Here is a 12,455-nt window from a genome sequence, read left to right on the forward strand (position 1 = left end):
GCATGTGGGTAACTAATCCCTCACCGCCCCGTGTGCGCACTGGGGAGAGGCTGCTCAGCTCTGCACCAGCTCCGCTGCAGCTCCTGGCCCTGCCCGGCTCCCCTCCGCCTGTCTTTTTGGGACCTCGAGGTATTTGTGGTGCTGGTGCGGCGAGGTCTTGCACTGGGAGTGAATGCGGGGGCAAGGGAGAGGGGGAATTGCTACGCGTGATCCACACAGGGACATCTGCCAGCCCTGTCCCTGCAGGGTGTCCTCTGCCTGGCACAAGGTCAGGGACTGTGCCAGTCCCTCTGTGCCACCAGCGCTGAGCATTGCAGTGACTGCAGGTTTAATGCCTGGTCCCCTGTCCCTGCCCCAAGGTGGCTGCACGGGGATGCAGCACGTCTCTGTCCTGCCGCAGCAAGGGGCATCCATGGGGAGCGTTTTCTAAGCCACCATAGGAGGTGAGCTCTGCCCTCTCCAAGCCCTTTGGGGTGCACTGGAACGAGGACAGCAGCTCAGTCCCCCCTGACCTGCGAATCCCATGGGATTCGGGGCAAGGCAACCACACTCAATTGGTGCCAGGCAAAACCCCAGGATGGACTGAGCACCCCGATTTGGTGTGGAGGAGTTCCCTGAAGCTAGGCTGTGTCCTCAGTCGGGTGGCATCCTCTGGCGCAGTGTGAGGTGGGACACTGCTGCAGGGGTCAGCTTCGCTGCTCCCTGCTGAGCCCTGTGTCCGTGTGTCCTGCTGGCCTCCGTGGCAGTGCTGGGGACACGGGGCTGGCTGTGTTGGCTGGGGGACGTGAGGAAGGGCACGAGGGCTGTTTCTTGGTGACAGACACCATTTTGAGGACATGTCACATTCTGGCTTTAATTACAGTAATCAGCTGTCAAACGGCCACGCTGGCGCCTGCTTTGGCTCCGAGGGTGAGGGCGAGCTGCCCCGTGCCTGTCTCAGTGCAGGTGCTGGATGCGCTGCGCGTGGCAATGTCCCGCTCCCCACCTTGCCATTTGTCCCCAGCCCGGAGGCACCTGTGGGGACACGTCCCACATGGGCCAAGGTTGTGCAATGAGGTGTGCGCACGCATGTGTGCGCGCCTGCCTCCAACCCCAAATGATGGTGTGGTTAGAGCAGCCGGCTGGGCAGCGAAGCCACATCCAGCCTGGGGCAGGATTTGGCCCTGGTGCTGCATCCCTGGAAGGGTGCCCCGGCCGGGGGATGCTCTGGTCCCTGCCGCCGCCCCGCTGATTAAAGGGAGCCCTGACCGTGGCGCTCGGCCCTTTGGCTCGAGGGTGGGTGCTCTGGTATGCCAGCAATGTGGGTGCTCCAGATGGACAGACAGACACGGGAGCACCCTGGCGGAGCCCAGCATCTGAGTGGCTCCCCTGAAACAGCACAGGGATCGGACGAGGGCTCTGCAGCAAGACCCAAGTGTCCCTGAGTGCCTGGGCTCTGCCCTGCCTGCATGGACACCTGTGTCCCCAGCCTCAGTGCTGGTGGCATCCTCGTGGCACCACTCTGCATGGACCACAAGGCTGCTGTCACCTCCTGGCCATGGCCACGGCTCGTCCCATTGTGAATGGGGCTGTGTGTTAGAGCAGGAACCTTGTCCATACAAGTGCCCAGAAATGCCCCAGAATGGTCAGAGGTGGCTCAAGAGCCCATCATGCTGAACAATTAGCACAAGCAATTATATCATATCAGCAAGCCACCATCCCGCTTCTTGGCAGGTTAGAGGATGCAGCACCTGGTGGGGGCTGGCTCTTCCACCCCCAACGCAGCCCCACGGGGCTTTCCTGATACCTTATCCACCCAGTGCTTGTGTGCTTGGAAAAACAAAGATAGTCTCAGGCCGTGTTATCTCTCCCAGAGATTAAGCTGGAGAGGGAACGGTGCACTGCCTGTCTGTCCTTGCGGGCTGTCTGGCTTCAGGCTGTGCCTCTGCACAAGATGGGGGGGACTTTGGAGGGGACAGGCAGGAGATGTGTGCAGGGGCTGGGGATTAAAAGGGGAGAGGTCAGGCAGAGCCCAAAGTATTGGTGTCCACCGGTGGGCACAGCTGGCTGTGCCAAAATGCCCCCAGCACCATGTGGCCTGCTGTGCTCAGCACCCCAGTCCCCACTTGGTGCTGCTGTGGCACCCAGGCACTTTGGGGTGGTTGCAGAAGGATGCTGCCGTCTCAGTACCATGTGCCTGGTCCAGCTAAGCCCAGGCTGGGGCCAGGGGCTGCTATGTGAATGCCGGCTGTGGGACGGTGATCAGGGCTTTGGGGTCTGCCCCTTGCCTCGCCCCAGGCAGCGCCATCTCTGCTCCGCGGCAAGCCAGCAGCAGCTCCGACCGGTTTGTGGGTCTCGGCGGCGGGCGGTGGCACCTCCTGCCTGAGGCCAAATGGAGGGATGGGAAGCGCTCATCAGACGCCAAGGAACAAACAAGAGCCGCTTGTGCCCTGCCCGGCGCGGAGCCCAGCAGCAGGGCTGGCACAGCTGCTGCTCCCTGGCATGGGGCCTATGGCAGACAGGGGCAGGAGCAGCCACTGGGGGGAAACTGGGGCACAGATGCATGGAGGCATCCATCCTGGTCATGTAGAAGAAGGGGCTGGGAGTGACGGCGGAGAAATCCCCATCCCGGATGCTGTCTATTCCCCTACAGCACCCCAGGCTGAGCTGCAGGGCCAGCTCTGGCCCTACCTGGGCATCTCCCCGTCTGCCCACGGGCAGCATGTGGCTGCGATCCTGCACCTGGGTGGCCTCATCCTGGCCACCGTGGGAGCAGCAGGGATATTAGGTGTCATGGCTGTGGGGAGAAATGCGAGAGGAGGAATCCCGGGAAACTGGTTTTACCCCTTCGTCCGGTGCCGGCGGGATGGCTCCTCCCTCGGCGAGGGCATATAACGCCCGCCATGGTCCTGGCGGGCGGCACTGCGCGGCGGCAGCAGGCACGCGCCGGCAAGCGATGGCCTCCATGGGGCTGCAGGTGCTGGGCATCGCTCTCTCTGTCATCGGCTGGCTGGCCTCCATCCTCTGCTGCGCGCTGCCCATGTGGCGGGAGACGGCTTTTGTGGGCAACAACATCGTGGTGGCACAGATCATCTGGGAAGGGCTGTGGATGAACTGCGTGGTGCAGAGCACGGGGCAGATGCAGTGCCGGGTGTACGACTCCCTGCTGGCGCTGCCGCAGGACCTGCAGGCCGCCCGCGCGCTGGTGGTGGTGGCCATCGTGCTGGCCGTGCTGGGCACCCTGCTCGCTGTTGCTGGCGGCAAGTGCACCAACTGCGTGGAGGACGAGACTGCCAAGGCCAAGGTCATGATCCTCTCCGGTGTCACCTTCATCATCGCCGGTGTGCTGATCCTCATCCCCATCTCTTGGTCGGCCAACTCCATCATCCGGGACTTCTACAACCCGCTGGTTGCCGAGTCCCAGAAGCGGGACCTGGGCTCGTCCCTCTACGTGGGCTGGGCGGCCTCCGCGCTACTGCTGCTGGGGGGGGGCATCCTGTGCTGCACCTGCCCGCCGCGGGGCGAGAAGCCCTACTCTGCCAAGTACACGGCGTCCCGCTCGCTGCCGGCCAGCAACTACGTCTAGGAGCCGCTCCCAGCACCCTGCACGCGTCCTGGCGCCTCTCCCACCCGGACCCACCACTGCCCTGCTGCGCCCACCCAGCCGCCACGGGTGAATCCTGGGGGGGATGCCCCCAGGGCACCCCACGGCCCCACGGGGGGCTGGGTTGGGGCCGGGTGCCGGGGCGGCGCGGAGGGGCTGGTGTGAGGGAGGGCAGACAGAGCTGCCTTTGTTCGTCTGTGGATTGAAGCTGGTTCTTTAATCCCGTCTGGGACAGGGAACAAAACGCTGCTGTCCTGGCTGCCTGCCCTGCTCCCCCCCGCGGCTCGGGGGCACCTGCAACATCTCCTTGGTGAAGGAGCCCTGGCTGCCGGTATCGGGGTGTGCCGCGCCGTGGCACGGCCCTGAACGCTGCAGGGTGCCTGTCCCGCAGGTGACACACGGCTCCGGCTCTGGCCGGGGGACTCACCCAAACGCCACTGCGAAGGCCGGGAAAACCCCAGGACGTGTCCTTAGATCACCACGGGGCAGCGAGGACAGCAAACCCATCCCACATGGTCAGGGGACGTGGTGACTCAGCAAACCCCGGCACGGTCTTGAGGGGTGGCTGGGGTGCTCTGACCCCCTGTGCCTTGTAGTTTTACTTTGACCTACTTTCGGCATTTTTGTGTAGCTCTATGCGCGTGGAATTTCTCTCGGCAGCTCCCCGGGGCGCGGGCATCATTATCCTGGGAGTGGGAAGGCAGTGGCTGGGCTGGGAGAACCGGTCGGGGAGGCGGGAGGGGAGCGGGCGGTGCGCGGGGCTCTGCACCGGGCTTCTCACCCCTGCTGTGGGGCAGGAGCTGGGGTGGCCCGGGGGGGGCTCACGGCGCCCCTGGCTGTGGCAGTGCCTGCTCCCGTGTCGCAGCCATCCCACATTAAACGGCAGCTGCTCGGACCCCGCTGTGCTCCGTTGTCTTTATCCTCTGGCCTCAGTGGCGGGGCAGCCTGTGGGGCCTCCACTGTGGACCCCACATCTGGAGAACACTAGCCTCAAACACCCCAAAATCTGGTCTCTGGAGGGACAGTGCCAGCCTCCCCCGGGCTGGGGCCTGGGGCCAGCCGCTCTCTTTGCCCCTGGTCCAGCCTTGGCCTCCCTGCCATGGCCGTGTTCCCCTCCTGGGCCACCGGGAGACCCCTGGAGGTGACAGCCAGTGTCTCGAAGGTGAGATGCCTTCACGGCGCCAGGCGTGGCAGCGGGGCCGCCCCACGCTATTGCAGGGCCCCAGGCATCGGGACCGGCACCGGGTGCTGCTCCTGTCCGACCGGCCGCGCCGAGCAGGAAGGAGGTGGCGGGCGCCAGCCGGGACGTGGGACGGCGGGAGGGGTGTGCTGGCACGGCCCCGCGCCCCGGGGCCACCCGAGAGCACCTGGGGCGGCGTGGGTGACACCGGGTGTTTTGCCTGTTTGTCTTCCAGCATTGAAACCCTGCCGGTGCTTGGCCAGCCTGTGGCCAGCCCTGGGAACGTTGTGTGTGTGCACCTCGGAGTACATGGGGACAACATGTGCTGCCCACCATGGGGGCTCCTGAGCTGTGGGGCTCTGGGTGCTCCTTGGGTTTGGAGGCTTTGAGAGCTCCTGGTTCGTGCCCATCCTTTACTGAGAGGGGGATGGAAGTGGGGAGCCCAAACACTCCCACAGAGCTGGGAATGGCAGTGGATGGGCAGGAATGGTAGCGCGATGGTCGCTGTGAGTCCCTGGTGCAGACATCCACGGGGATGGTAACACTTGCTGGAGCCACCCCACCAGCCTGGGACCCACTGGCTGCAGAGGTCACCTAGGATGGCTTCCCATCATCCCAATCCCCGGCCTCTTCCATTTTCTGGGAGAAAGGGACTTTATTTTCAGCCTAAAAGGCCTAACGTAGAGCCCCAGCTCGGCAAGGTGCCTGCCACAGCAGGGGTGCCAATGGGTGAGAGGTGCCGGGGAAGGACGGAAGCACAGCTGTGCAGGAGAGGCCGCAGAAACCGAAACCAGGACTGGGGAAACTGCGGTGAAACCTCCAACAGCCTCAGGGTGTGCCAGGCACAGCCGATACCCGCTGCCACACCGGGACCATAAAAACTTGGCTGCTCCTGGCTGCCAAGCATGGGTCCCGGCCCCTGGCGGGGAGGTGCAGGCAGCCCAGGGTCTGCTCCATGTGGGGCCGAGCAGCGATTTGGGATGAGCCCAGGGACCATGGCATGGTACAGTGGTCGGTGCCCCTGGTGTCCCCTATCCAGGGAGCAGCACCCCCTGGATCCAGCTGTCCATGGTGCCCCACTCTGTAGTCAGCTGTGAGGGTTTGACCAGCCCCGGTTCATCCCTGGGCTCCCTGTGCTGCTTGTCTGGAGAAAAAGGAGCTGGTATCTCTGAAAGTGCTGAGCCCTGCAGTCGGTATCAGAGGCAGACCTGGGCTCGCGCCCATTCCCAGCACCCCAGACGGGAAGCCCCAGGTCCAAAGGTTGCAGAGGGCAGAGTGAAGCCTGTAGGAGGCAGGGCCGGGAGGCGCAGAGCCCTGCGCAGCTGTGGGGTGGGAGCCCTACCGTGATGGGCACAGCGAGCCCCTGTCCTGCTCCCCAAAAGCCTTCCCCCCCATAATGTGCCCTGCACTGGCATGGTTCAGCTGGAATGGGGCAACCACACACGACTGCCTTGTGCTGTGGGGACATTTTGAGTAAAAACATGACTTGCCCAGGCTCCTGCAGCTCAGTCTCCTCACGGCAGTATGTGCGCCCGTGCTGGCCTGCAGCAGTGCTGTCTGCAGCACAAGTGTCCCTGTGCTGCTCTGCAGCAATGCTCCATGCAGCATCTGTGTCCCCGTGCTGGCCTGCAGCCGTCCCCATGTGGATGGGAGCAGGAGGCACCCAGCCCAAAGGCACCACCCTTCCGAGCTCCGGCCCAGCTCTGGAACCCTGCATGTGATGGCTGTGCCCTGTCCCCGCAGGTGCTGGCGATGGCGACGATGACGATGCAGCTGGGCGGGCTGGTGCTGGCCGTGCTGGGCTGGCTGGGCTCCATCCTCACCTGTGCCCTGCCCATGTGGAAGGTGACGGCCTTCATCGGCTACAACATCGTGGTGGCCCAGGTCTTCTGGGAAGGGCTGTGGATGAACTGCGTGTATGAGAGCACGGGGCAGATGCAGTGCAAGGTCTACGACTCCCTGCTGGACCTCACCTCCGACCTGCAAGCTGCCCGTGCCCTGGTGGTCACCTCCATCATCGTGGCCTTCTTCGCCCTCCTCACCGCCATCTCGGGTGCCGACTGCACCCGCTGTGTGGAGGACAAGAACTCCAAGATGCGCGTCTCCATCGTGGCAGGTGCCATCTTTGTCCTGGCTGGCATCGTGCTGCTCATCCCCGTGTCCTGGTCCGCCAACAGCATCGTCACCAACTTCTACAACCCTATGGTGCCTGAGGCCCTGAAGAGAGAGCTGGGGGCTGCCCTCTACATCGGCTGGGCCTCCAGTGCCCTCCAGCTCTTCGGCGGGGGCATCCTGTGCTGCTCAGGGCCCCCATCCCAGCGGGATCACTACCCCAGGAAGTACCGAGCTGTGAAGAGCTGCAGCCCCATGGGCTACCCCATGAAAGACTATGTGTGAGCTGCCCATCCTGGGCGCCAGCCCATGGGGACAGGTCCGTGGTGCCCAGCCTGTCCAGATCCAGCACCCCCTGCCCACACACCCCGTTCCCACAACGGCTACGTCCCCATCCTGAACCCCCGGTGCTTTGCCCTGTCCGCAGGCTGTGACAATGTGTGGCCCCGTCCTGCTGCCAGCCCTGCTCCCCTTGGGTGAGGGGACGGATCCTGCCCACCGCCCCCAGGATGCAGGCAGGGGCTGTGTTTGTGCTGGGTGCTGCCGCTTGCTCCCAGCCCCCATAAAGTTCTCGGTGCCACCGAAGCTGCCTGGGCTCATTTCTAAGCTGCGTTGCGGGGGGACGGTGACAATTCCTGTGGCTTTCACACCCCTGTGGCCAGCTCAGGGGGGGGCTGTCCTGACCCCTGTCTTGTCCCCATATCCCCATGAGGATGCAGCAGTTGCCAGCCAGGGTGCTCCCCATGCAGGAGCAGGGAAACTGAGGCAGGAAGAGGGGGGACCACCCTCCCCACCCTGCAGGACAGCCAGCAGCCCCATGCAAGGGAATAACACACCACAAACGTGCAGCAAAGGCAGGGTTTATTTGACAGCCAAGCATGGGATGGGGACAGCCATGGCCCCTTGGTCAGGGCAGCACTGGGGACAAGGGGACAGTGCCTGTGACACAGAGGGGAGGTGGGCACCACAACACCAGGACATGGGGGGACAACACAGATCAGCCAGGAGGGGTGACAAGTGCCCATTTTTACAATGGGTATTGCGGTCCTCAAAACACATTCAGAGCACTCAGCCTGGGGCACTTGGCTGTGTCCAAAGCCCTGGGACAGGGGCGAGGGCTCACAGGGCTCAGCCCCTGGTTTGGTTTCACCGGGATGGGCACCGAGCACTGGATACAACCAGAGCCCAGCACAGACTGCAGGGCTGCCACCTCCCAGAGGGGCTGAGCTCCAGGGAGGAAGATAACCCGATCCCCACATCCATGGGAACGGGACAAGCAGCAACAGGTCTGGGGAAGGAAGAAAGAAAGATCCCAGCAAGAGATTTGGGTAAAAAACTTCCCAAGGAAGGACTGGAGGAGGTAGGGGTGGAGGCACAATCACAAGGGGCTTGGGGAACAGGACGGGCAGGAGATGCCAGGGTGGCTCCTGGGTGGGGAGCAGCCACCAACTCCTGAGGTCTCTTCCAGGTTCATTTCCCACCCAGACCATTAACTACAAAGCTGTAGGAAAATGAGAGCTTAAGCAGGGATGAAAGGCTGATGCGGTGCTCTGAAAGCTTCTCCAGCTGGGCGTTGTGCTGGCAAAGCTGCTCCGGGTTCAGATGGGGCTCTGGCACCTCAGGGCACACTGGTTAGCTCCTGAGGGGGATGAACAGGGGACAGCAGGATGTGGTGATGGGGACCATCAGCAACAGTCCCCAGGCAGAGGCCTGGGGTCTGGAGCAGGGAAGATGAAGAAGGATCCAGATTTTGACCATGGCCACGTGGGAGGTGGGCACGGTGGGGAGGAGACAGCCCAGACAGGAGGTGGCTCTGCCCAGTCAGATGGAGCTGCAAAGATGTCACAAAGAGCTGTGAGATGGGACAGCAAGGACAAGGACCAAGGCATCTGAATGTCAGGGCTAAGGGAGGTGCCCAGGAGACCCCGATGAAACCTGGAGGCCCTCCCCGAGCTGAGGAGCAGGTCCCCAGGGCTCAGACCCGAGGGGAGGAGATGGGGAAGGGAACAGGGAAGTTTGGGCTCTGGAAGCGCTGCTGTGTGGGAAGGGGGTGGCACAGCTGCATGGGGCAGGGGACATGCAGGGTGACATCATGCAGGGCACCAGGCTCAGCCCCCTTCCCTGGCACCGTTTCGGCTCTCAGCCCTCCTCGAGAGGCGGGACGGGGCACTTGCGATAGATGTAGACCACGCCGGAGATGTAGCCAGTGCCCTGGACGCTCTCCTCCTCCTCAGTGGCTCTCTCCCAGCGCTCCACCTCCTGGGCCAGGACCTTCTGCCAGGCCCCCTGCTGCTCCAGCCGCTGCAGCGCTGCCTCCAGCTCCGCCTTGTAGCGCAGGTTCGAGGGGTTGCTCCTGGTGGTCAGGCACAGGAAGCCCCCTGCCCGGACAGGGGACAGGGTGACGAGGCCCCCGCTGCACCACGTCACCCGGGGGTGGCGGCGGGTCAGGAGTGCCACTGCCCCGACCCCTGGCTTGGACCCAGCTGGCCGGGACACCAGCGCGTGACCCCGTGCCCGTGGGGATGAGGCCACGTCCCGGCCTGCCCGCACCCGCACCCAGACCGGGGGTCGGGCTGGGGACCCGTCCCACGGGGACCACGTCCCACGGGGCCACCTCACCTGGCTTGGTGACGCGCAGCAGCTCCGGCAGCGCCGAGCAGGGCACCTGCCCCTCGCCGAGGGCCCCCACCACCGTCACTGCGTCGTAGTGCTCTGCGGGGGCCCCGTGTCACCGGCCCCGCGGGGACCACCGCCGGCCTCCGCCGCCCCCCCGGTGCCGGCCGTTACCTGCGGGCCCGGGCAGCGGCTCCCGGCCCAGCACGCAGCGCTGCAGCTGCCGGTACAGCCCCGTGCCCCGCGCCCGCTCCAGCATCCCCGCGCTGCCGTCCACGCCGTGCAGGCAGCCGAACCCGCGGCGCTGCAGCTGCGGGGATGGGCGGGCGGCGCCGTTACCGCGCGGCCTCCGGGACCCCCGCCCCGTCCCGTCCCGCCCCGTCCCGTCCCGTACCTCCCGCGCTACGAGCCCGGTGCCGCAGCCCACGTCCAGCACCCGCGCCCCGGCGGGCGGCGCGGGGAAGGCGAAGGCGAGCGAGGCGGCGGCCAGGTGCGGCGCCCGGTACTCCAGCGCGGCCACATCCTGCGGGACGGGGCGGTCAGCGGGGCGGGCGGCGGGGCGCCGGGAGAGCTCGCTGCCGGCGGGGGGGTCCCGGTCCCGGTGCCGGGGGGTCCCGGCGGGTCCCGGCCCCGCACCTGCTCGTAGCGGCCGGCCCACCCGTCGTAGCGCCGCAGCAGCTCGGGCAGCGCCGCGCCGCCGTGCACGGCCCGGACGCGCTCCCGCACTCCCGCCGGCGGCAGCATCGCCCCGCCCCGCCCCGCCCCGCCCCGCCCCGCGCCGCCATTGGCTCCGCGCCCCGCCCAGGGCACGCCCCCAGCTCCCTATTGGTCCCGCGCGCGGCGGAGGACACACCCCCCGCTCTCCATTGGCTGCCGCCGCCGCGCCGGTGTTCGGGCGGGAGCCGCGGGGCGGGAGCGAGCGGCCCTGGGGGGGGGGGGACACGGAGCGCGCCCGGCGGGGGGCGGCCGGCACCGGGGGGGGGGGGGGGCACCGGGCAGGGGGCAGCGAGCCCCGGGGAGGTGGCAGCGGCTGTCCCGGGGAGGCGACGCACAGCGCCCGGGGCCGCCGGGTGCCGCTGTCCCCGCAGTGCCACCGCCGCAGGTCGGCCGCCCCGTGCCTCGCCGTGTCCCGGCCACGTGTCCCGGCCCTCTCCTCGCTCAGGTCGCCTCCATCTGCACCTTCGGCTCCCTGCAGCGCCGCGCCCGCTGCCACCGCCTGCTCCTGTCCTGGGCCACCGCAGGCGCGGGTGACATCCTGGTGCTGAGCAGCCCCCAGCGCAGGCCTGGCCGCGGATCCCCAGCCGCCCACCCGCTGCCCGGGGTGGCCGTGCCGCAGGGTCCGTGTCCCGAGGGCACAGCCGGGGCCGGGGGTCAGACACTGGGAGCACGGCTGCTTGGGGCTGTGAGCGGCGAGGAGCTGCTTGGCTCTGGGGGGGGCAGGACGAGGATTGGCACGGGCACCAACACGATGTATGGGGCACCAACACGATGCACGGGGTGCCAACACGACGCGTGGTGGCTGCTGGGACACTCTCCGCCTTGGTGGCGGTGTCGGCGGCACAGCAAGCCCCCTGGGTAACGAGAGGAGCTCATTAGAAGCGGTCCCACCGGCCGCGCCCACCGCAGACCGCGTGCTCGTGGCAGCATCCTTTGGGGGCCTTTGGTGCCCTGTGGTGGCCAAGGTGGAGGACACGTCCCCTGCCCGCGGTGTCTCCCGAAGCGGTACCGCGCTGCTAATTCACCGGTGACCCCGCTGCTGGCCTGCGGCAGGCCGAGCCCCGCCGCTCGCTGCCGGCTCCCCCCAGCCCCGGGGGCTCGCTGCCGGTGCTCGCTCCCGGCGCCCCGACGGTGGGGGCCCCCGGGGCTCGGTGCCGGCCCCGCGGTGGGTGCGGGCAGTGCTGGCCGGGGGCCTCGAGAGGGAGCCCTCCGCCCGCGGTCGGCCCCGCCGCCGGGCACTGCCCCGCCGGCCCCGCCGGGCCCCGCAGCCTCGGCGGCTCTGCCCCGGCCGTCGGGCGCGGTGCTCGGCCGCGCCCCGAGAGCCCCCGGCTCCGCTTCGGTGGCTCCCCTCAAACGGCTGCGTTTGCCCCCGTGTCCCCCCCCCTCCCTTCTCACGAGGCGGCCTCGGAGCGTCCGCGGGGTTTGGCAGCGGGGACGCCGCGGGATGCTGCGGGCAGAGGTTGGGCCGGTGGGGCTGTGGGCACGGAGGGCACGGGGGGGGCTGCTGTGCCCTTTGTCCCCTCCGCAGCTGCTAGCGCAGGTCCCACACTGCCCGCCTGGGCTCTGCCCCGGGCAGGTGCCTCCGCTGCTGGCACCACGGGGCAGCCTCGTGGCCAGGCGCTTCGGGGCCGCTTTCACACTTTGAACATCATTCCCACCGCTAATTGAAGCCTGACGTCCATTTACAAGGCAAACAAGAGGTGGGGTACGCAGCCAGCATCCTCCCCTCGGCCCCGCATCCCTCTCTGCTGCCAGGCTGCAGCTGGGCCGTGCGTCCCCCAGCCCCGGCTCGCGCAGATCCACTCTCAAATTAGCCGGTGCTTTTCTAAACATCATGTTCCCGGGGCTGGCTCGCGCTGCCGTGCTGTGCACAGCTGTACAAACAGCTTCTCCTGCGCCCCGCGTCACGGCAGCTTTGGACTGGCCTGGACCCAGCTCCGGCGAGCCAGGGTTTGGACTGGACCCGGTGCCAATGCTGAGAGGCCCAGGGATGCTGCCCCCGCGGGATGACGGGGACCCCTGTGAGGGCGGCAGGAGGCTTCAGCCATTGGGAGCTTGCCCGTGGCTGGAGCCGTGCTGAGGCTGCACTTTGTCCTGGCATGGGGCCCCACGCTCCTGCAGTGTCCAGTCGTGCTCCTGCCGTGCCTGGTGCTGTTTCTCGGGTGCTGTCCTTGTGCCCTGCCTGGGGCCAGAGCATCTCCTGCGACGGTGCTGCTGGCAAGGGCATCTGGCTGTGCTGTGCAGCAGGCA

General features: G+C 66.9%; 3 protein-coding genes across 3 annotated transcripts; 2 read left to right on the forward strand and 1 right to left on the reverse strand.

Moving 5' to 3' along the window:
• Positions 1 to 75: 75 nt before the first annotated feature.
• On the forward strand, positions 76 to 7,160 carry LOC309885855 (claudin-3-like; the record flags this gene model as incomplete). Its single annotated transcript, XM_082776201.1, has 2 exons — positions 76 to 129; positions 6,507 to 7,160. The coding sequence occupies exon 2, from the start codon at positions 6,516 to 6,518 to the stop codon at positions 7,158 to 7,160; it is 645 nt and encodes a 214-aa protein (XP_082632327.1). The 5' UTR covers positions 76 to 129; positions 6,507 to 6,515.
• LOC309885826 (claudin-4-like) lies at positions 2,936 to 3,565 on the forward strand (the record flags this gene model as incomplete). Its single annotated transcript, XM_082776151.1, has 1 exon — positions 2,936 to 3,565. The coding sequence occupies one exon, from the start codon at positions 2,936 to 2,938 to the stop codon at positions 3,563 to 3,565; it is 630 nt and encodes a 209-aa protein (XP_082632277.1).
• Positions 7,161 to 7,725: 565 nt separating the features above from the next.
• METTL27 (methyltransferase like 27) lies at positions 7,726 to 10,233 on the reverse strand. Its single transcript, XM_082776335.1, has 5 exons — positions 10,125 to 10,233; positions 9,883 to 10,011; positions 9,663 to 9,798; positions 9,495 to 9,587; positions 7,726 to 9,253 (listed from the first exon to the last, which is right to left on the reverse strand). Exons 1-5 carry the CDS (start codon positions 10,230 to 10,232, stop codon positions 9,015 to 9,017), a joined length of 705 nt encoding a protein of 234 aa, XP_082632461.1. The 5' UTR covers position 10,233; the 3' UTR covers positions 7,726 to 9,014.
• Positions 10,234 to 12,455: the final 2,222 nt, after the last annotated feature.

The sequence above is a fragment of the Aythya marila genome (assembly GCF_965140915.1).
Source record: "Aythya marila genome assembly, chromosome: 20".
Lineage (NCBI taxonomy): Eukaryota > Metazoa > Chordata > Aves > Anseriformes > Anatidae > Aythya > Aythya marila.